Source organism: Lampris incognitus, chromosome 4 (genome assembly GCF_029633865.1).
Source record: "Lampris incognitus isolate fLamInc1 chromosome 4, fLamInc1.hap2, whole genome shotgun sequence".
Taxonomy (NCBI): Eukaryota; Metazoa; Chordata; class Actinopteri; order Lampriformes; family Lampridae; genus Lampris; species Lampris incognitus.
This window is the reverse complement of record NC_079214.1, coordinates 58696883-58720589: the sequence shown is the minus strand read 5'-3', so window position 1 is coordinate 58720589 and position 23707 is coordinate 58696883. Positions and strand designations below refer to the sequence as shown.

The 23707-nt window shown below is 46.5% G+C and overlaps 1 protein-coding gene across 1 annotated transcript in view; it reads right to left on the bottom strand.

The window, feature by feature from the left end:
• syt9a (synaptotagmin IXa) overlaps positions 1-23707 on the bottom strand; it is a 67242-nt gene that overhangs the window by 7664 nt on the left and 35871 nt on the right. Inside the window, exons 4-6 of the mRNA XM_056279386.1 lie at positions 7482-7602; positions 7205-7376; positions 4855-5017 (exon numbers count right to left, since the gene is read on the bottom strand). Coding sequence (XP_056135361.1) covers positions 4855-5017; positions 7205-7376; positions 7482-7602 — 456 coding nt within the window. The remainder of the gene's footprint in view (positions 1-4854; positions 5018-7204; positions 7377-7481; positions 7603-23707) is intronic.

The following is a 23707-nucleotide window of genomic DNA, read 5'->3' as shown; positions in this document are numbered from 1 at the left end:
GGTCCGGGCCACAGCAATTTTGCTATCTGGGAAACACGTTCCTGCATGCCACGTGGTCCAGGACCAAACACACCCACTCTCCACATCTGCTGCTGATAAGTAAGGGATAATCCACCACAAGGTGTGCGTCAAAGCATTTAGAATGCACCACGGTCGCCTGCCAAAGAATTCAAATAAAAGCATTCAATGATGTTTTATTGAATGTTTTGGTTTCGGGATTAAAAGTTTATGAAGCAGACGTTAGACTCTAAGCTGAAGCTTTGAATGGTTACTGGGCTTGCCACTATTTAGCGCTTGGCTATGGTTACAACAGCAACTTTGCGGTCAGTGCATGAATTTATATCAGTGATTAAAGTTTAGCTGCGTTAGCATAGTTTAACATCCCTTATCCTAACCACCTACCCTGCTGTCAGGGTCGCGGGGATGCTGGAGCCTATCCCAGCAGTCATTGGGCGGCAGGCCTGTCCAGGGTGGCCTATTCACCTGACCTACATGTCTTTGGACTGTGGGAGGAAACGGGAGCCCCCGGAGGAAACCCATGCAGACACGGGGAGAACATGCAAACTCCACACAGAGGACGACCCGGGATGACCTCCAAGGTTGGACTACCCCGGGGCTCGAACCCAGGACCTTCTTGCTGTGAGGCGACCGTGCTAACATTGCACAACCACGCTGCCGGTTTAACATCCTTTAGTGGCTCGGGAGGTAGAGCGGATCGTCTGGTAACTGGAGGGTTGCCAGTTTGATCCTCGGCTCCTCCTTGCAAAACTGTTGAGGTGTCCCTGAGCAAGACACCAAACCCCCATCTGCTCCTGATGAGCTGGTTGTTACCTTGCATGGTTGACACTGCCATGTGTGTGTGTACATGTTTAACCAGAAACCACCTACCTTGGGTGGACATTTTAGAGGTCCTCACAAGTAAAAGGGTCTATTTTAGGGTTAGGAGTTGGTTTTAGGGTTAGGGTTAGGGTAAGGTTAGGGTAAGGGTTAGGGTTAGGGTTAGGCATGTAGTTTGTGTGGTTAAGGTTAGGGTTGAGGGCTAGGAAATGAATGTAGTCAATGAGGGGTCCTCATACGGATAGTGAAACGAGTCTGTGTGTGTGTGTGTGTGTGTGTGTGTGTGTGTGTGTGTGTGTGTGTGTGTGTGTGTGTGTGTGTGTGAGGCATTCATTAATTGCAGAGCACTTTGAGTGGCTAGAATGGTGTCAGAGCGGTGACTGTGTGAGTGGTGTCGGCTGGAAAAGCGCCGTATAAAACTCGTCCATATATTCACACATCAAGGCTGGCTCCTGGATTCTGGTCATTATGGCTGTTTCTGAATTGCACACCACTGTCAAGCCGGGGCCTCATTACCTTTCCTCTCCCTCTCCTATTCGATGCGCTTCATCGTGAACCCTTCGTAGGCCAATGTTAACAAACTAAAGATTTCTGGTCAAAATAATTCTAAGCTGTTAATTTCTTTCCATTTGTGGACTTATTTGGTCAGGTAATAAGCGATAGGATCCACTGCGAGGTTGTCTTCCGTTGGAAAATAACGACCTTCCCTGCTCTGCTGCATGTCGTGAGGGAGGTGTGCTGCCTCGGCGGAGGACACTGTTTTTCAATAGAAGGCCACCTCACGGTGGATTATTCCTTACATATTCACCACCACCAACCCCCCCCCTCCAGTGCTCTCCACCCTCCAGGTTTAATATCATACTCGTGCAATTCACGCAACGGTATTTATAAAACTTTAATCTCCAGGATGTCAGCAAGTTCATTTGCTTCTGTGTAACACAACACAACCCCATAGCTCACAGTAGCTGGACTCACGATGGCCTACACACCCCTGTTGTAACACACCTCGACTACTGCTCATACTGGGTCAGCACCCGCGCCGTATCCTTACTCTGTCTATTAGTTCTTAGAATTACTGTGTTTAAGTTGTTTGTTTGTTTTTTTAATCCCCCCCCCAACTTTTCTTCCCAGTTGTACCCGTCCAATTACCCCAGTCTTCCGAGCCGTCCCCGTTGCTGCCCCCTCTGCCGATTCGGGGAGGGCTGCAGACTACCACATGCCTCCTCCGATACATGTGGAGTCGCCAGCCGCTTCTTTTCACCTGACAGTGAGGAGTTTTGCCAGGGGGACGTAGCGCGTGGGAAGATCACGCTATTCCCCCCTCCCCCCCTGAACCAGAGGAGCGCCCCGACCGACCAGAGGAGGCGCTCATGCAGCGCCCAGGACACATACCCACATCCGCTTTCCCACCCGCAGACACGGCCAATTGTGTCAGTAGGGACGCCCGACCAAGCCGGAGGCAACATGGGGATTCAAACCAGCGATCCCCATGTTGGTAGGCAACGGAATAGACCATTACACTACCCAGACGCCAATGAAACATTTCTATCCTGATGGGAATGGTTTCTTCCAAGATGGCAATGCCCCCATCCACAGGGCACGAGGGGTCACTGAATGGTTTCCATCCATCCATTATCCAAGCTGCTTATCAAATACGGGTTGAGGGATGCTGGAGCCTATCCCAGCCGTCATCGTGCGGCAGGCGGGGAGACACCCTGGACAGGCCAGTGGGCCATCACAGAGCAAGACACCCTGGACAGGCCAGTAGGCCATCACAGAGCAAGACACCCTGGACAGGCCAGTGGGCCATCACAGAGCAAGACACCCTGGACAGGCCAGTAGGCCATCACAGAGCAAGACACCCTGGACAGGCCAGTGGGCCATCACAGAGCAAGACACCCTGGACAGGCCAGTAGGCCATCACAGAGCAAGACACCCTGGACAGGCCAGTAGGCCATCACAGAGCAAGACACCCTGGACAGGCCAGTAGGCCATCACAGAGCAAGACACCCTGGAAAGGCCGCCAGGCCACCACAGGGCGAATCGCCCTGAATGGCTTGATGAGGATGAACATGATGTAAGTCATACGCTGTGGCCTCCACAGTCACCACATCTCAACCCAGCTGAACACCGATGGGAGATGTTGGACCGGCGTGTTAGACAGCGCTCTCCACCACCCTCATCAAAACACCAAACGAGGGAATATCTCGGGGAAGAATGGCGTCCATCCCTCCAGTGGAGTTCAGAGACTTGTAGAATCCCCGACAAGGAGCACCGAGGCTGTTCTGGAGGCTCGTGGTGGACCAACACCTTACTGAGACACCTTATATTGGGGTTTTCCTGTCATTCGTCCCCCGTCTGTGTGTGCAACTGACGGCGATGCACCGACTCAAGTTCCTGGCATGCAAACATACCCGGCCATAAAAAACCCTAACTCTGACTCTGACACGTCCTCTCGGGAGCACAGAAGAGACGTCCCGCCTGCTAAATAACACGAACTCTTCCACTTCTGGACGGGGACAGGGTCGTTGTTTTGTTCGCCACCTGCACGTTGTCACGGGGGAACTGGCTTGCTTATCAAGCAGGCGTAAGGATCTCTGAGCCTCGTGAACGCCGAACAACGTTGACTGAGAGGCCCAGGAAGGAGGAGGAGGTCAATAATAGACGCAATTTCCTGGGGCGCGAATAATGATTCGGTCAAAGCTGCACAATGAAAACTAAAATAACATGATTACTTTTATCGTCTGCAGAGCCTGGCCTCTCCCTGTACCCCCCCTCCTCCTCCTCCTCCTCCTCCCCAACAAACACACACACATGCACAGATAAACGCACACACCTCCACCTCCACCCCCGTGGATGTATAGCGGTTTGAAGGACACGACAATAAAATGCATTACTGCGGGTTGAGTGCACAGGTCATAGAGACTATCCTTCAACCACTCGTCCTGCCTGTCTCGTCCGTCCTGTCACGGCATCTCTTCTTGATCCCCTCTACCTCCACCCCACCCCCACCCCCCATCCCCCTGCTTACACTCCGCTATTCCCGCCCCACCCTCCGTTCCTGCCACCTCTGATCTCCCCAGGCGCCAGTGGGTTTATGGGTAATTCAGTTGGTCTTGTTCTTATCGCACATCAGGGCGTGCAGGAGTTTGGTCCTCTGTACGGCGAGGGGGTTTTGGACACATGCGAGTCTCATTCTGCTAATCCGCCAAAGTCACCTGAAACGATAAACGTCCTTTATGTAGAAACACTAAAGGAGCTAATTTACTGGCTGTAATAGTAGCAGTAATTAAGTAGTAATAGCTATTAGCTATTGCTAGATATTAAAGGCGAGAAGCTGAGGCACGCGCCACGCCACAAAAAAAAAAAAATCGTTTTTTTTATTTTTGGCACTTGGCCAATCACCGGCCGATCTCTGAGCCGTCCCCGTCGTTGCCCCGCCCCCTCTACCGATCCGGGGAGGGCTGCAGACTACCACGTGCCTCCTCCCATACATGTGGAGTCGCCAGCCGCTTCTTTTCACCTGACGGTGGACGTAGCGCGTGGGAGGATCACGCTACCCCCACCGAACAGGCGCCCCGCCCGACCAGAGGAGGCGCTAGTGCAGCGACCAGGACACACACACTCACATCCGGCTTCCCACCCGCAGACACGGCCAATTGTGTCTGTAGGGACGCCCGACCAAGCCGGAGGTAACACGGGGATTCGAACCGGCGAGCCCTGTGTTGGTAGGCAGCGGAATAGACCGCCACGCTACCCGGATCCCCGTCATTTTGACAGTTTAATTTTGCACTTAAGTTTTTTCATTAGCCAAACATTTTTCAGTGTTCACGCCTTTCAGTTGCACTCACGTACCACACACACACACACACACACACACACACACACACGCACGCACGCACGCACGCACGCACACACACACACACACACACACACACACACACACACACACACACACACACACACACACACACACACACACACCACACACGCACCACACTCTTGATACTTAAACACCCAAAAGCTCAGGGCAGACACTCCCGTCTTCACCTCAACAAGAGGATGCCAGTGGGCGACCGGTTTCCGGGGATATGTCAGCATTTCACTCCAGTGGTCTCGGCCCAGGTTGTCTGCGTCACTGCCCACCCGGCACACACCGATGACTTCATTATGGCCTACGCTGTGGACACAGGGGACAGGGACGCCAGTCTACAGCGAGCAGCCCTTCAGTCTAACACAATCATGTGCTGCGAGCTGCTGTAAACCATTACATCCAGATGCCGAGCAAGACGACGAGAACACGTTCAACATCAAAACAGCTGTGTGCACGTGTGCGTGTGTGTGTGCGTGCGTGTGTGTGTGCGTGTGTGTGTGTGTGCGTGTGTGTGTGTGTGTGTGTGTGTGAGGAAGATGTAAAAGACGAAGGTCAGGTTAATTTCTTCTAATTCACCAGACTGCACATTTACCTCACAGCCCGGGAGCAGTAATGAATAAGTAAGTCAGTGTAGTGCTGAAGAGGTGTAGTAATACATGTCTATAGTACTGCAAGTCTATAGTAATACATGTCTATAGTAATACATATCTATAGTAATACATGTCTATAGCAATACATGTCTATAGTAATGCATATCTATAGTAATACATGTCTATAGTACTGCATGTCTATAGTAATACATGTCTATAGCAATACATGTCTATAGTAATACATGTCTATAGTACTGCACGTCTATAGTAATACATGCCTGTAATGCATGTCTACAATAAAACATTATGCATGTCTGTAGCACTGCATGTCTATAGTAATACATTACTATAGTAATACATGTCTATTGTAATGTATGTCTATAGTAATACATGATGCATGTCTATAGTAATACATGTCTACAGTAATACATGATGCATGTCTATAGTAATGCATGTATATACAGTAATGCGTGTCTGTAGTAATGCATGAATGTAGTAATATATTACTATAGTAATACATGTCTACAGTAATGCATGTCTGTAATAATGCATGCCTATAGTACTGCATGTCTACAGTAATGCATGTCTACAGTAATGCATATATACAGTAATGCATGTCTACAGTACTGCATGTCTACAGTAATGTGTGTCTGTAGTAATGCATGTCTGTAGTAATATATTACTATAGTATACATGTCTACAGTAATGCATGTCTGTAATAATGCATGTCTGTAACAATGCATGCCTATAGTACTGCATGTCTACAGTAATGCACGCCTATAGTACTGCATGTCTACAGTAATGCATATCTACAGTAATGCATGTCTACAGTACTGCATATCTATAGTAATGCATGTCTACAGCAATGCATGTCTATAGTAATACACGTCCCTAGTAATGTATGTCTATATTACTGCATGTCTATAGTAATAAATGTCTATAGTAATACATGTCTCTAGTAATGGATGTCTATATTACTGCATGTCGTGCATATATACAGTAATGCATGTCTATAGTAATGCATGTCTATAGTAATGCATATCTATAGTAATGCATGTCTATATTACTGCATGTCTATAGTAATACATTACTATAGTCATACATGTCTATAATAATGGATGTCTATAGTAATGCATGTCTATATTACTGCATGCTATGCATATATACAGTAATGCATGTCTATATTAGTGCATGTCATGCGTATATACAGTAATGCATGTCTATAGTAATGCATATATACAGTAATGCATGTCTATAGTAATGCATATATACAGTATTGCATGTCTATAGTAATGCATATATACAGTAATGCATGTCTATAGTAATGCATATATACAGTATTGCATGTCTATAGTAATGCATATATACAGTAATGCATGTCTATAGTAATACATTACTATGGTAATACATGTCTATAGTAATGGATGTCTATAGTAATGCATGTCTATATTACTGCATGCTGTGCATATATACAGTAATGCATGTCTATATTAGTGCATGTCATGCATATATACAGTAATGCATGTCTATAGTAATCATATATACAGTAATGCATGTCTATAGTAATGCATATATACAGTATTGCATGTCTATAGTAATGCATACATACAGTAATGCATGTCTATAGTAATGCATATCTACAGTAATGCATGTCTATAGTAATGCATATATACAGTAATGCATGTCTATAGTAATGCATATCTACAGTAATGCATGTCTATAGTAATGCATATCTACAGTAATGCATGTCTATAGTAATTCATATATACAGTAATGCATGTCTATAGTAATGCATATCTACAGTAATGCATGTCTATAGTAATTCATATATACAGTAATGCATATCTACAGTAATGCATGTCTGCACATGTCTTCCTCATAAGGGCCCACGTGTGCCTCTTACCGGTCATAGTCCATGACTGCGATCATCAGGCTGACCTGGTCAATGTTTTCAGGGGGAACGTCAAAAACGATGGCTTCATTATAGACCGGATTCAGCGTGTTCCTCTTGGTCGACGTCTTCCTCTTCTTCAGTCTGCGGCCGTCGCACATCAGGGAAACCTTCACGTACGGGTCTACGGAGATAACGGATTCGGGTAGAGTTAATTTCCACCCACTTCGACTGATCAGAACAGTGTGGGGTGTGAGCAGCCATGAATAATAGAGATTTTTACAATTACCAGAAGCCCCCGTGATGTCCATGGCCTTGAGGTTACGGGCCTTGATCATGGTGATGGTCAACCTGCCCGCGGTGGGCAGGTAACACAGGGAGAACATCAAATCCCCAAGATCCACATTATCCTTGAAGAAAATGTAAAAAAAAGGACATTGACTAACCATTTATCAGGCCGTTAACCTTTCACCTCAGGGAAAGTCAAAGTATTTTGTCACACAAGAGAGCCTCGCAACAAAACCGTGCTTTACGATGAGATCCGCCACATTTCTTTCTCTTAACCCCTAAGAAATAAGACACGATCTGTTCATAGTCACGAATCCATTTTCCAATAAGGTTGTTTGATATGAGGCCTGTCTGTCTTCTCTGTTACGCAACTGAGCCGTCAGTCTGAGTTCCTCCGCAACACAGGGACAAATCCCTCCTTCCCCACTGTTGTTCACATTCAACTCCCTCACCTCCCCGGGAACGAAGGCACGTATTCTGCTGCAGCGTACGGACAGAAGAGCTTAATTATCATCGTTCTGAAAATAACCCCGCCAAGGAGGCGGAGGAACCACCTTCTCCGTTCACAACAACATCTTGTGAAGGGGTTTTAATGGCCCTGCTAACAACTCTTAGTCAGCTTCTTGTTTTTTTTTTTTTTGCTTGTAGTTTTTTTTTTAAACTCCCTTTTACCCCCCCGATTGTACCTAGCCAACCACCCCGCTCTTCCGAGCCGTCCCGGTTGCTGCTCCACCCCCTCCGCCGATCTGGGGAGGGCTGCAGACTACCACATGTCTCCTCCGATACATGTGGAGTCGCCGGCCGCTTCTTATCACCTGACAGTGAGGGGTTTCGCCAGGGGGACGTAGCGCGTGGGAGGATCCCCAGACGGCATCCGGATGTGGGCCACTTCAGGCAGTGATGCGGCACTGAGGGCCTTCTTCTGGCCCTGACAGAATGGATGTGAGCCTGAAGTGGCCCACATGTATAATAGCAAATATGGCCCAAATATGCCAAACCAAATGTGGGCCTTTTTTTGGCAAAGATGCGGTGCTCTCGGCAACATGTCATCTGGATGTGACCCTAAAGTGGCCCGTGTGATAGATGGTGACTATGGCCCAAATATCACAAAACAAACATGGGCCACCTTCGGCAAATATGTGGCACATGCGGCATTGCTATGGCTTGGTTCTGGCCCAGATCTGGCAAACAGGAGCGGACCGCCCAGGTGCCATCATCCCACGTGGTATGTGGGCCGGATGAAGTGTTGGGTGTGGGACGGGCCCGTGCCACAGCGATTTTGTTATCTGGGTCACGCTATTCACCCCAGTTCCCCCCCTTCCCCGAACAGGCCCCTCGACCGACCAGAGGAGGTGCAGCGACCAGGACACGTACCCACATCCGGCTCCCCACCCGCAGACACGGCCAGTTGTGTGTATAGGGATGCCCGACCAGGCCGGAGGCAACATGGTTTGCTTGTAGTTTGTAAACCTTGCTGGTATTTAATGTGTACACGTTCAGTCGATCTGGGGCTGTCTTTGCACACGTATGATTGGAGATACAGAAAGTTAAACGGGTTTCTGTCTCCCATCACAAATCAGGACTACAGTTAGACTCACTTCTGGAGCCACAAATCCTCCTCACTGGTAGCAGAGCGTCAACGTCCTTTGACAGTTACATAATTTCAATAAATTATGTAGTTGACATCGTCAGTGAGTCCTGATTCATTCTGTTAGACACGTCTCTTGGTACAAACACGTCAAGTGGTCGACTAGACGCTGTACACCTGGACCTGGACCTGCAACACAGCCAACATGGTGGGAATGTCTGAGCAAAAGCAGTCCTCTATAGGACTATGAATGTATAGCATAGACACACACATCCATATCGCTAAACCTGGAAAACCTCTGTCCCCAATCAAGGCGACTCGGAATTAAGACTGTAATCACAGACTGGATACAATGTTTGAAATACTCATGACAACACAGAACATTCCCGGGACCCAAGAGACAGAAGACAGACAAATGAACACTGACAATTTGATGGCGGAACAGGTTCATCATAGCATTCAAATAGAGCTAAGTTTTATTTTTTTTAAATTTCAATTCATTTTATTTATCTATTTTTACAATTAGCAGCACGGTTCAGGAGGTACAGAGGGTTGTCTAGTAATCAAAAGGTCTCTGGTTCGATCCCCGGCTCCTCCAGAGAGCATGTTGAAGTGTCCTTGAGCAAGACACTGGACCCCTAACTGCTCCTGATGAGCAGGTTGGTGCCTTGCATGGCAGCCTCCACCATCAGTGTGTGAATATGTGTGTGAATGTGTGTGTGAATGTGTGGCGTGCACTGTAAAGCTCTTCGGGTGGTCGGTAGACTAGAAAAACCATGTATAAATGCAGTTCATTTACCATTTACTGCCTTTGTGAGTACTTTCTGTTTTATGCATGATGCTTAACAACGTAGTGTTGACGAGCTAATGTTAGCCAAAATATTTTGTTAGCATTAATGAATTAACATTTCGTCTTTCAACACAAAACATGCTCTTCTAGCGCATCTCTGTTCTGTTAAAACACATTTTCAAATTATTTCCTGTCATTAACGCAATAATTCACTCATTTTTTTTAATAAACGTAGTGTTGCTGTGGTGGCCGAGATCCCTTTAGCTCGTGAAGCTAGTGTAAAATACTAATAAGACACGTTAGCCCCTAGCTAACGGGTCTGACCCTTTAGCCGAGCGGTTAGTGATGTCGCCTTGTGGTGCAGTACACCCGTATCGAATCCCGCACCGGGCAAGAAAATAACCGGTGACACTAGCAGCACAGCGTTATTTACAGGCCGGCAAGCTGGACCGGATCACGGCTCTGTTTTACACCGTTGTTTCAGGGCTGAGTAATCTGCTTTCAGAGGGTGGATGGTTTTATTAGATTTGACTGTTAATGTGGACATTTTGAAGGCTTATCGAGCGGCGACTCATACCAACGTGTGCCTGTGTGTGCCTGGAAAGGAGGCCTTGGGAAACCCTATTACGTCTTAATGTGCAGTGCACAGTTGCGTGAAGTAAACCTTGAAATGCCTATTTCGCGTCAATTCCAAACGCTAGTTTTCACCCTGGCTTCAGCGTACACGAGTCCCTGTATCGTGTACTCTATATAAAATGTAGCTCTAAGCTGGATTCATGAAGATACCCGGGAGATGCAACCCAGATAGCAGACACATTTGGGCCTAACCTGGGGCACTTTTGGTGCTTACGGCTTAGTTACGGCACTGGCAACTGTTGTGCAGGCCAGACGTGGCCCAAATGTCATAAGCCAGGCCTGACCCGGGTTACGGCAAGTGTTGTGTGGGCCAGACATCGCCCAAACCAGGCTTGACTTGGGTTACAGCACATACTATGTGGGCCAGATGTGGCCCAAGTGTGGCTGAGTTGAGGCAGCCACACTCACCCTGTGTCAATGCTGCTTTTCAAGGCCAAATGTGGGCCATGAGATTCTTTGCTATCCGGGAACCGACCTCCAAGAAGGACCAACTGTCATCATCCAGGGATTGGACATGGTTTAATAGTACAATAAACACCCCCCCCCTTGCCCACCCCACTCCATCCCCCCACCCCCAGCATGCTCAGGGACAAAAGCGGGAGGAGAGGTGTTAGGATCCCTCAAAGGCTTCTCTCCACCAGGAAACGACATTTCAATCTAAGAAGGAGGGCTGAGGCAGGATCAGCAAGTTGAACTCTGCTAGTTTTCCCCTCCAACTCTCCGATTGTCTTGTTGTCTCCCACTCCTAACTCTCAGAGTCATTCATCTGTGTCAATGTCTATAGGTTAAACGCTGTTACACGCCCCAAACCACCTATCAAGAAGAGGCACAACACAAAACATTACGCAGGCATGAGACCATTTCCCTGACACCCACACCAAGCCACACGTTAGGGTCATCAATTATATGGTTGCTATGGGGATTGGAGCTCAAAATATAATAAAATCATAAAAAATACATTACCGCCTCCCCCTCTTAGAGAGATCTTTCACCCTTCTTGCAAGGGAAAACAAGCCCGACGTGACAAGAAAAAAGGTACAGTTGACGCCACAGGCAATCATAACTTACTGATAATTATTCCGTCTTTATCAATTAAGTCAGGGCCCTTAGCACACTGGTGACAAATGAGCTGTGCTGCACTGTTCGGTTCTGGCTGAAGGAATAGTCTGAACTTTTTTTTTTGTTGTGAAGTCTATCACTATTTTATACTCAGCGCTCATGTTGTACACCGCTAGGCTTCATTTTCACAGTCATTCATCTGTTTATCCATACTGGGCTCCATCTTCCCATCTACAATTCAACGCAATTGATTAGGGACAAATCCACAATCCTTGTTCTGTGCCAAAACACGCCGCAGCTCAGCCAATGCTAACACGGTGCTGCAGCAGGTTTGAAATAGTGAATTTGAATGGTAATTTTAAAGATTTATAGTTCTGTTCATTGCGAAATTCCCTGCTGCATTTTGATTTGTTGTGCTCTGGCAGAGTGACTCCTGCTGGGAACTGCCTGTATCAGAGTCAGAATCAGAATCAGAATACTTTATTCACCCCCGAGGGGAAACTGGGTTCTATCACAGACACTCACACTCTAATACCTAAAAACTAACAAGACAGAAAAATAGAAACAAAAAAAAAAACGATAGAAAATAGATAGAAAATAGAAACAAATAGAAACAAACAAATAGAAATAAAAGATAAAATAAGAAATAGAAATGAGAACAAAATATATCAAGAAGCGTGGTGCACATAACACCCTATCTATACTGCACAACCGCAGCACAAAACAAGCGGCACAAACAAAACCCGACAGGGCCGGTCCAATGACCATTAACTCCGAGTGTCTGACAGTCGGAGTCTGAGAGAGGAGTTGTCAAGTTTGATGGCCACGGGCAGGAATGTCCTCCTGTGGCGCTCTGTGGTGCTTTTCGGCAGAATGAGTCTATTACTAAAAGTACTCCTGTGCCCAACCAGCACGTCATGGAGTGGGGGGTAGACATTGTCCATGATGGTGCATAACTTCAACAGCGTCCTCCTCTCAGAAACCGCCGCCAGAGAATCCAGTTCCACCCCCCACAACATCACCGGCCTTGTGGATCAGTTTACTGAGCCTGTTTTCATCTGCTATCCTCAACCTGCTGCCCCAACACACAACAGCAAACAGGAGAGCACTGGCCACCACAGACTCACACCACATCCTGAGCATTGTCTGGCAGATGTTGAAGGACCTCAGCCTCCTCAAGAAGTAGAGACGGCTCTGTCCCTTCTTGTAGAGGGCATCAGTGTTCTTAGCCCAGTCCAGTTTATTGTCTATACACCCCCCCAGGTACTTGTAGTATTCCACAGTGTCCACACTGACCCCCTGGATGGAAACAGGGGTCACTGGTGTCATGTCCCTCCTCAGACCAACAACCATCTCCTTTGTCTTAGTCACGTTGAGCTGCAGATTGTTCTGCTCACACCATGTGACAAAGTTTCCCACCACAGCCCTGAACTCAGCCTCCTCGCCCTTACTGATGCATCCAACTATAGCAGAGCCATCAGAGAACTTCTGAAGATGGCAGGACTCTGTGTGGTAGTTGAAGTCCGTGGTGTAGAGGGTGAAGAGGAAGGGAGACAGGACTGTCCCCTGTGGAGCCCCAGTGTCGCTGACCACTCTGTCTGACACACAGTGTTGTAAACACACATACTGTGGTCTATCAGTATGGTAGTCAAACAATCCAGGACACAAGGGGGCCTCTACCTGCCTTGCTGTCAGCTTCTCAGCCAGTAGAGCTGGCCGGGTGGTGTTGAAGGCACTAGAGAAGTCAAAGAGCATGACCCTCACAGTGCTCGCTGGCTTATACAGTTAGGCTGCATTAGAGACAGTAGTAAGAGAGGAAAAGACCAAAACTGATCGTAAACATTTTTTTCTAATATTTTAAAATGACCCCTCGAATTCACTGTGGCAGGTTGCCATAACATCATGTTAGCTTTGGCGGAACCTCTGTGTTTTTGTTTTGTTTTGTTTTTTTGCACTGAACAAGGATTGTGGATTTGTTCCCATTAGCTGGATTGAACTGTAGATGGCAGGCTGTAGGTAGGCCATGTCCAGTGGGAAGAAAAGGATGGATGGCTGGGAAAATGAAACTTACCCATGTACTACGTCAGCATGAGTATCGGGATAGATTAGACAGATAACCCCCCCCCCAAAAAAACCAAACTATTCCCTTAACCCGTTTAGGTTTTCTTGAATACAAGAGCTCTACTACTTTGATCTCTACTTGTGTTCACATGTGATTTTTGTGTGTGTGTGCCACCCCCCTTTTTCTCCCCAACTGTATTTGGCTAATTACCCGTCCCGGTCGCTTCTCCCCCCCCCCCCCCCCCGCTCTGCCGATCCGGGGAGGGCTGCAGACTACCACACGTCTCCTCTGATACATGTGGCGTCGCCAGCCGCTTCTTTTCACCTGACAGTGAGGAGTTTCACCAGGGGGACGTGGCGCGTGGGAGGACCACGCTATTCCCCCTCCCCCCCGAACAGGCGCCCAAACCGACCAGAGGAGGCGCTAGTCCAGCGACCGGGACACATACACCCATCCGGCTTCCCACCCGCAGACACGGCCAATTGTGTCTGTAGGGGACGCCCGACCAAGCCGGCGGTAACGCGGGGATTCGAACCCGCGATCACCGTGTTGGTGAGCAATGGAATAGACCGCCACGCCACCAGGACGCCCGCTTGTGCAGTGTTGCATGTATGTATGTATGTATGTATGTATGTATGTATGTATGTATGCATGTGTGTACAAATGTGTAAGGGAAGGGACACGTGTATGTGTGTGCGTGCGTGCGCGTGCGTGTGTGTGTGTGTCACAGCTTCATAAATTGTCCAACCTCTGTGTAGAATGGGTGAGTTATAGAAAGAAAGACGTCTTGGTTTTCTTGTGGGCTGTCTGCATTTGTGCACGTTTTTCTGTGTCGGTGTGTGTGTGTTATAAACACGTAATGTCTATGGTCCACAGAAGGAGAGTTGTGTGTGTATAGTAAGTTGACTAAGGCGGGCAGGGTTTTGGGTACTTTATTGTCGCGTGGCATAACGCTCGTGAACAACGTCACTTCGCTTCTTCTCTTCCGGATATGGCGCTCTGCGTCTTCTTCTCTACCCCGGCACCTGCCGTCACGGACCCTCTATTGCCCACTAGTGGATAGCCCGCTTTACTACAGCGTGCAACTCCGAAACTAAGAAGTCGCGTGGGGAGGAAGCAGCGGAGACTAGGCTGCGTCCCCTTCGGTGGAAGATGCCGTGCATCATCCACACCTCGCCGGGTAGTAATGGCTGACTATCAAGTGACAGCGAAGGGCAAACGTGTCAACACCGAGACCGCGGACTGGAAGTTTATGAAGTAAATCAATGTAAGCAGATTGAGCCGAGGTGTGTGATGCGATTGTGAAGAGACGGCACATTAGACACAATCAGCATCCCACTCTCATTTTCATCCATTTCTTCGCCACTCAGTCAGCTGTCCCCTCCTGCTGTGTGCTGTTGCAGACACAAAGACGAGCCAGGGAAAGCTCATTTATAACCATACCAACATGTCCGTCTTAGCCAAATCCTTCTCACAGAGATTAACAGCCAGTCCTTACCGAGCCATTACTTTGGAAAATATGATTTAGTAACATTGCGACGCTTTGTTTTTGTTTTGTGTTTTTCCCCTCTGGAGAACATAATTAATTATTGCTGCATTGTAAATCTAATTCGGCAAACCCTTCTGCGTTTGAGTGACTGCACCGCGTGTCTAATGTGAATAAGCCACAAACAGGAAGTTTTCCTGTTTGTGTCTAAAATAGTGTCCGGTTTATCATTACGACTGGTACATCTGTCCTCTTGTTGAGTCCGCGTTAGTCTGGGAGGCTGACAACTTGTGTTTGCTGTCTACATGTTGTGATGTAAGAGTATTTGCTCGGTCATGCTATAGAATATAACAGCTGGATGAGACTGAGGCAGCTGTGCACTATGTGTGTGGGGGTGGTAGTGTAGTAGAGTGAGAGACAGACAGACAGACAGACAGACAGACAGAGTGAGAGAAAGAGACAGACAGACAGACAGAGTGAGAGAAAGAGACAGACAGACAGAGCAAGGGAAAGAGAGAGAGAGACAGACAGACAGCGAGAGAAAGAGAGACAGACAGAGAGCAAGGGAAAGAGAGAGAGAGAGAGACAGACAGACAGACAGACAGACAGACAGACAGACAAACAGACAGACAGAAAGCGAGAGAAAGAGAGTCAGACAGAGAGATACAGACAGACAGAGAGAGAGAGAGAGCGACAGACAGACAGAGAGCGACAGAGAGACAGATAGAGAGAAAGAGACAGACAGACAGAGAGCAAGGGAAAGAGAGAGAGAGACAGACAGACAAACAGACAGACAGACAGAGAGAAAGTGAGAGACAGACAGCGAGAGAGAGACAGACAGACAGACAGACAGAGAGAGAGCGACAGACAGACAGAGCGACAGATAGACAGAGATACAACAAAAGGGAAAAACGAATGAAAAATTAGGAAAGATTTGTAACCTTAGTTACTATACACATTTTAACTATTTGTAACCTTAGTTACTGTACACATTTTAACTATGTGTAACCTTAGTTACTATACACATTTTAACTATGTGTAACCTTAGTTACTATACACATTTTAACTATTATGTTATTTATACATTTAAATGTGTAATATTTAAGTTGTTATTTCCTGTCCCCTTGCCTACGCGTAAACATTGGTTCCTACCTGCCATTGTTTAGGAGGGACAGTTATGGGTGTGACAGAGCGGAAGTAACATGTGCGGTGGTAGAGTGGGGGAAGTGCGGTGACGGTGGTGAGCTGCGAGAGAGTGAAGCTGGGTGCTCTGTACTGACTTGCCGTGTTGGTGTACGTTGAAGTTGTTGAATAAAACGCAAAGAGAAACTGTAGGCCGCTTATTAACCACACACCAGAAGATCAGGGAACGCTGCCAACGCAGAAAAGAAGGGTTACGGATTCATGGAAACGAGCAGGGGCAGGAAGGGACAGAGTGACCTTAGCTCCCTTTTCAGGAAGTCCGGTTTAGCGTTAAAGTTAAATGTAATAGTTTCAGCGTGCTGGGTCTTACTGTCTTGTAGGTGACTAGCCTGTGTAATCTTCTTCTTCTGGCTTGTTCCCTGTTTCTTAGGGGTCACCACAGCGGATTTTACAGTTTCCATCGGTAACCCCTGTGATGGCCTGTCCAGGGTGTCTCCCTGCCTGCCGCCCAATGAAAGCTGGGATAGGCTTCAGCATCCCGCGACCCTACCGAGGATAAGCAGCTTGGATAATGGAACGGGATGGAACGGATTCACGTCGGTTTTGTGACTGTGAGTAGCACGAGGCGAGAGAGGCTTCAAGTGATATTTGGAGTATTTAAACTTGTCACCTGCTGGGTCCCCCCCACCCCATCCTTTTGTCATATCTGAACTTCAGTGACTCTCGGGGTGTCAGAAGCATAAAACTAATTGTAGGAGCTGCCCTGCCCGTGGCCTACAATACCCATAATTCCCTGCCCAAACACAGATAATCTCCACCCATCTTCTGACCTTTACCGTAACAGTATTGGTGCAGCAGTACTCCACATATCTCATCTTTCGTTAATAGTATTGGATAGGCAGTAGTACTGTAGGTGGTGAAGCAATTTCGCCCTTAAAACCAAGGTGGAGTTGAAATTCGCTCTCTCTGGCAGTGGATGCCACCCTAATAAAAGAGATACCCCTATTCTGCAGAACAAAAGGGCAAGGAACAAAGCACCACGTTGTCCTCACATAACTGCTGGCCCTGTTTTTATTGTAAGATAACCGAGTCTTGTTCATCCACTAATCAGCTTGTTTTGTTTTTGTTTTGTTTTTTTTTGCTTTGTTTTGTTTTGCTGACCTTTATTTTTGGTCTCTTGCCATCTGAATAAGTTGCATCCAAATACCGAAACAACAAAATAACGACTCAGCTGTTACAACCCGTTAAGTTTTCCTGCAAGACACGCAGTTTTTAAAGAAAAGTCGACCCGATCCCTTTTCATTTCTTAAATGTCAACACACCAGTGTTGTAGTCGAGTCACTAAACCTCGAGTCCGAGTCGAGCCTCGAGTTCCCAGTATTGGAGTCCGAGTCCAAGACCGAGACCCCAAAGAAGAGTCCTCGTCGAGTCCGAATCAAGTCCCCATCACCTGAGTCCAAGTCTGAGCCATCAAGGTTGAGTCTGAGTCGAGTTCCAAGATGGGCTCCAGTGCTCCACTCTGGCACCATAAAAAAGTATATGTATCTTCAAGAGACATACAAATTGTAGTGTATGTAGCTTGATGATACATACACTTTTTTATGGTGCCAGAGTGGAGCACTATATGTATCTTCAACAGACATGACAGATGTGTGTTGAAGTTTGAGGTTGTCCCGGTCTTCTCCTCAATAGTTTGTTTACATATCAAACATCTGCAGTGCTCTTGCTGGAATTTGATGTAAAATCCATGTAAGCAAAGCACACAATACAGGGTGTCTCTTTAGGCATCTTAGCACTAACTGTCACTGAACATGAGGGTATGCACGTGAATCCACATGTAGGTGGAACACACATGCCTTCCATTGCACGAAATTGAATAATAATGCCAAATCATAAGGGTCTATTACAAAAAAAACTATCAAAAACAAAAAAAACAGTCTTTATATAACAAGTCCGAGTCCTCATCTCCAACTTCTGAGTCCAAATGCAGTCAATGCTCGAGTCCAAGTCCGAATCATCAGTGTTCAAGTTGAGTCACGAGTCGGGACTCGAGTGCTACAACACTGCAAGACACTGTGATTTAAGATTGGTTTATGCTCGATTTAGTGTCTCCAGCACGAGAGTGCGCGCGCCAAAAATGATGTCATCGCGTCTTTCGCATCAAATGCGAGGCTCCGTAAGTTGTCACGTGTGCTTGGTTGTGCACTTTTGAATTTTTGTAACTCGGCGCACGCTGCAATTTTCATTTCAAGATAGATGTGTTCGAAGGTAGACTGGCCGAGCAGGTACGCCTGTAAATACACTTCTTTGACCCTCCCTTGAGAGACCACCGGGACAGCCAAACGACTGAATTCGTGAAGGGAGATTGCCACCACACTAAGGCATTTTGTCAGAAAGTGTGGAAAAATATGAGGGATCGCTTCATGAAAGTGAATAAAGGGACCCATGCAAAGAGTTGCAACCCGGTTGGAAAAAGAGTGGTCCTGTCGATTCTGATGAAGCTGGGATGGCTGTCCCAGTTCACCAATCATCGAGAGATGGGCAACAATTTGGATTTGGAGTTAAGCAGTTACAGTGCATAAATGCAATGTTTGGCATTACATCAGTGTTTACTACTAATGTTCGAGTGGCGCCCTATCCCAGTTCCATACTATGTATACAGTGTTATATCTTATGACGGCATATTACCGCCATGAGCGCAAATGAGGTCCACAGGTGCAGATGTAGAGTAGCCGCACGCACAACTCAAACAGCCGTGTACACATATTATTTTTGCGAGCGCTTTGCCGAAGTTGTGCACAGAATATCTCTGCTCGGGCGAGGAATATTGTAGCCTGCGAGGAGAAAACCAAGCTTTGAGCGTGTGCGGAATCTGAAGGAGCGTGTGACTGTTATCCCCATGCGTACAACTACTGCTTCTGCACAATTTCTGCTTCCAGTGTGGGAAGATGGCGGCGGGAATTCACATTTGCAGTGGCCTCACCCAGTACCGATGTGGGAAGATGGCGGCGCAAATTCACGTTTGCGGCGGCCTTATCCATACCATCAATGCAGTGTCTTTGTCCATGTCTGCATCTGTCTGTCTTCATTGATGGCTGGGAGAGCTTGGTCTGTTGCGTTCTGTGGGCCCAGGGACCACGGCTGCGCCTGAAGAGGTTAACACCGAGGACGGTCTGACAGGATGCGAAAGCGGGGCAGGCTAAGCTAACTGCTAGTGCATGCAGACCGGCAGTTCCGGTAACACCGAGGGTGGTATGGCGGTAGCCTCGCCTAGCCTTGTCTGTGTTTTTAGTGTCGTCGTGTGGAGTGCGAGGAGGTGTGTCGAAGGTGTCTGGCTGGGATAGCTAGCATTGGATTGGCTGAGGGAGCCTGGTCTGCTGTGTCCGATGGGCCCAAGGACCACAGCCCTGCTCGGAGCTGCACCTGAATGGGAAACACCGAGGGCAGTCTGACAGGATGTGGAAGCAGGGCAGGCTAAGCTAACTGCTTGCCCATGGAGCTCGGCAGTTCCGACAGTCATCCTGGCTGGTGTTCGTTCTCCTGGACAGTGATTTTTTTAAATTTTTTATTTTAGTTTGGATATATGTGTTAGTTTGGATATATGCGTTCTTGTAGTTCTTGTAGTTTTTAGATATGTGTTTTTGTCTTTGTGTTGCACTGCTGTGGGCTGGGGGAAATGGCATTTCCCCCACAAATAAAGTGTTCCTGATTCCTGTAAGACTTAGCACTAGTTTGAGGAGATCACAGTCAATGCAATGAATATTATAGTCAGAAAAAAAAAATTCTCAACTTTTTCTGGTTTTCTTTAGTTTTCCTCAACTGCATTATAATCGTAGCGGCATTTTCTGCTGGAGCAGCCGGTTGAACCTACATGGTAACTGATATTCAGAGCAGGTTCAGTTTAATTGGTTGTAGCACAAACATATAACAATGGTGTATTGAATTCCGTTATGAGGAACCCAAGCTGCAGCATGAAACCTGGGCATCAACATAGAGGTGGGGATGGCTGAATCATTACTGAGTCAATACCTTCTATTCCCAGACACGCACACATATCCACAGAGACACACAAGCTTGTATACGCACTTCCAATCAGAAAGCTAAAAGGATGATTTGGACGTAAATTTGCTAAATATTAGGTAGTCGCCATCTTACATCGTTGTGAGTGTTTTGTTTTCAGCAGCTATGCCTCATTGATCTCACATGAACAGCCTCCCCCCAAGCTAAAATGAACTGTTTGCTGTAATCAATTAGGAAAGTCTTATAAATGCCGTTCAAACACGCTATGAAACTAGAGCAGGATCAATGGCACATTACAGGTGGTTCAGCTCCAAGAAAGGCTGGTCGCTCAATAAAACCACTGGGGGCCCTTGCATAATATTTGCTGGCATTGTCTATGAACAAGATCAATTTGTACAATTTTTGCACATGTGCCCAAGCATGAGAGGGAATTCTCAAACGTCACTAAATCATAACAGCAAACCACAGCACCAGATGTACCGAACTCGGGGTCATCCGAAGACTTTGCCCTTAAATCATTCATGCTGCGCATAGGGACAGCAGCACATAATGTATATTTGAAAGCCACCATACTTAACTGCTTTATGTCTTGTTTAGCTTTCGGTTACTTCTATTAAAGCTGCTATGGAGAGTTTGGGATGTTTGCTGACTTTGCACATCCTTGCGCGTCCTTGCGCACACACATCCGTGCACAAAATTGGTAATGTTTGGGAGAAGAACGACTTCATTGTTGACACATAGATCAGCATTCACTTTGATAACTCGTGCATTTGTTTTGAAGAGAGGAGTGAATTATATAGTGGTGTTTTGGAAAAAGACAAAGCTTTAGGCAAGATTTGCAGTGATAAGATAATCTCTAACTGAGGCTATGCATCCTGTCTGTGTGCCATAAACCGTTCAGTCAGATTTTGTAGAGAACCCGAGCCAGAGAAAAGCATCGGGATCGCCTGCCTCCCAATGACTGCTGTGATAGGCTCCGGCATCCCGCGACCCCAGTTGGGATAAGTGGCTCAGATTAATGGATGGATGGATGGATAGCGATCTTCTCACTAATGGCCTCCTTTGATCATGCTGTTCATGTGGATGTATCAAAATTAAACCGAGACTGCAAAAATAATCAGTGAAAAAGGAAACTGGTAGCACATTATTTTACATGTCTCTTGTTTCACAATATGTAGAATAATCCATTTTTTAAGTAGATTTAAAATGACTTTACATTGTTTTTTATGACTAGAAACAGCCTTACCTTCATCAATAGTAAAGTTAGTGAGGACAGACCTGGCTTAGCTAACTCAGTTCTGTTAAGTTAGCTAACAGGTTAAATCATGGAAGTAATTCTCTCTTTTTCTTTATAGTCTGGAAATCTGCTTCATATTCACTGGCAAGAACGATAGAACAATGGGTAGAAACAGAAAGAGAAAGGGATCTGTTGGGAAGTAAGACAGATGAGCAAAAGGAAAGTAGCTACAGTATATACTACCTTTTATTTTAACCTTGTGGTCTGTCTTAAACTTGGTTCAATCGATTTCTTAAAAAAATAGATGGAAAAATATATGCTTGTCAAACCTGTTTTTCCTTGTATCTCAGCTGGTGCCTATAACATGTCAGAAGAACCAGTTCCGCTATCGTTTTTCAAACCTCTTGTCCAAAGCAGTCTATTCCATTGCCTACCAGCATGGGGATCGCTGGTTCGAATCCCCGTATTACCTCCGGCTTGGTCAAACATCCCTACAGAGACAATTGGCCGTGTCTGCGGGTGCGAAGCCGGATGTGGGTATGTGTCTTGGACGCTGCACTAGCCTCCTCTGGTCAGTCAGTGTGCCTGTTTGGTGGGGGGGGGGGGGGACTGGGGGGAATAGAGTGATCCTCCCACGAGCTATGTCCCCCTGGAGAAACTGCTCACTGTCAGGTGAAAAGAAGCGGCTGGCGGCTCCACATGTATTGGAGGAGGCATGTGGTAGTCTGCAGCCCTCTCTGAATCGGCAAAGGGGGTGGAGCAGCGACCGGGACGGCTCAGAAGAGTGGAATTGGCCAGATACAATTGGGGAGAAAAAGGGGGGAAACGGTAAACGCCCCCCCAGCATTTTCAACACACACAGTAACATTCTGTCTCTTATGTGATGCGTAACCAGGATGAATTTGTGGGGCTCATTTACAACTTCCAAAAAATGTTGCATGTAAAATTTGTCTTTCCAGTTTGTTCAGTTGAAAACAATAAACATCAAAAATGATGAAAACCTTGTTTCATTTATACCAGTTCAAGTTAAACATCTTGATTACAACTGATTTTTATACAAAAATAACATTTTGTCATAAGAGAGCAGAGGTAAATGGCAAATATTAACGATATATAGTGTCTAAATTGATTGTACTATAGATAAAGTCATCATCTGTTAAGTTCTTTCCATAATTTGTTATGGCTGTATTGTTTTAAATAGCCCAAAATGTCATGGGTCTACCAGACCCGCAAACATTGGGTGAAACCACAAATGTCATACAAGGGTCAACCTAAAATTCTTATGTGTAGCCCCTTTAACTCATCACCAGCCTGGTTAGTCGGATCCAGCGGAGTTGCTTATTAAAAGGTACTGATGTCATGGGATGATTACATACTTTGCCCCAGGCTACAAAAGCTTCGATCTCACCAGTGCAGACAACTATATAAAGACAGAACAAAATCATCAAGAGAAATCCTCTTTTCAAAGTGAGACCCATTCACCCAAAGCAATAACTAATTCCTGCCTCATTTATCCAGAGCTGTCAGCTCAGGGAGCAGGGTAGCACTCGTCTCTTTTCTCTTCAACCACAACCGACACAGCTAATTGGGTAAATCGTCTTTGTCAGACACTTTGTGCTGAAATGAAGTAATCTCACACATGACAACATGAAAGCTTTTTTTGCAATTCCTTAAAGGAATTTAGTCAGAGTACACTATGTAATAAAGCAGGAACATTTTTGTTATCAAAACCTACATACACTGATTGCCATATGATCTTTAGTCCTCAATGGGAAACAATTGTGGTTTTCAACATTACCTCCATATGTATGATGTGGGGATAACACCTCATTAGAAGCCGTACTACTGAGCAGTCTTCTGTGAGTCTTTGAAAATGGTAAGTGATGGTGGAGGCTGCCATGCAAGTTGCCAACCTGCTCATCAGGAGCAGTTAAGGGTTCAGTGTCTTGCTCGAGGACGCTTTGACATGCTCTCCGCAGGAGCCGGGGATCGAACCAACGACCTTACGATTGCTAGACGACCCATTTTATCTCCTGAGCCATGCCCCCCCCATAAAACGCTGGTAAAATTTTGGCCACTGGCAACATCACTTGCAGACAATCTGTGAATGTGAAAACTTATTCACTACTTTGCCAAAAAGTTATATCGGATAACAAAATGCAAATAATGCCACATCAGTGTTTAGCCGCCACGGCAAAAGAAGAAA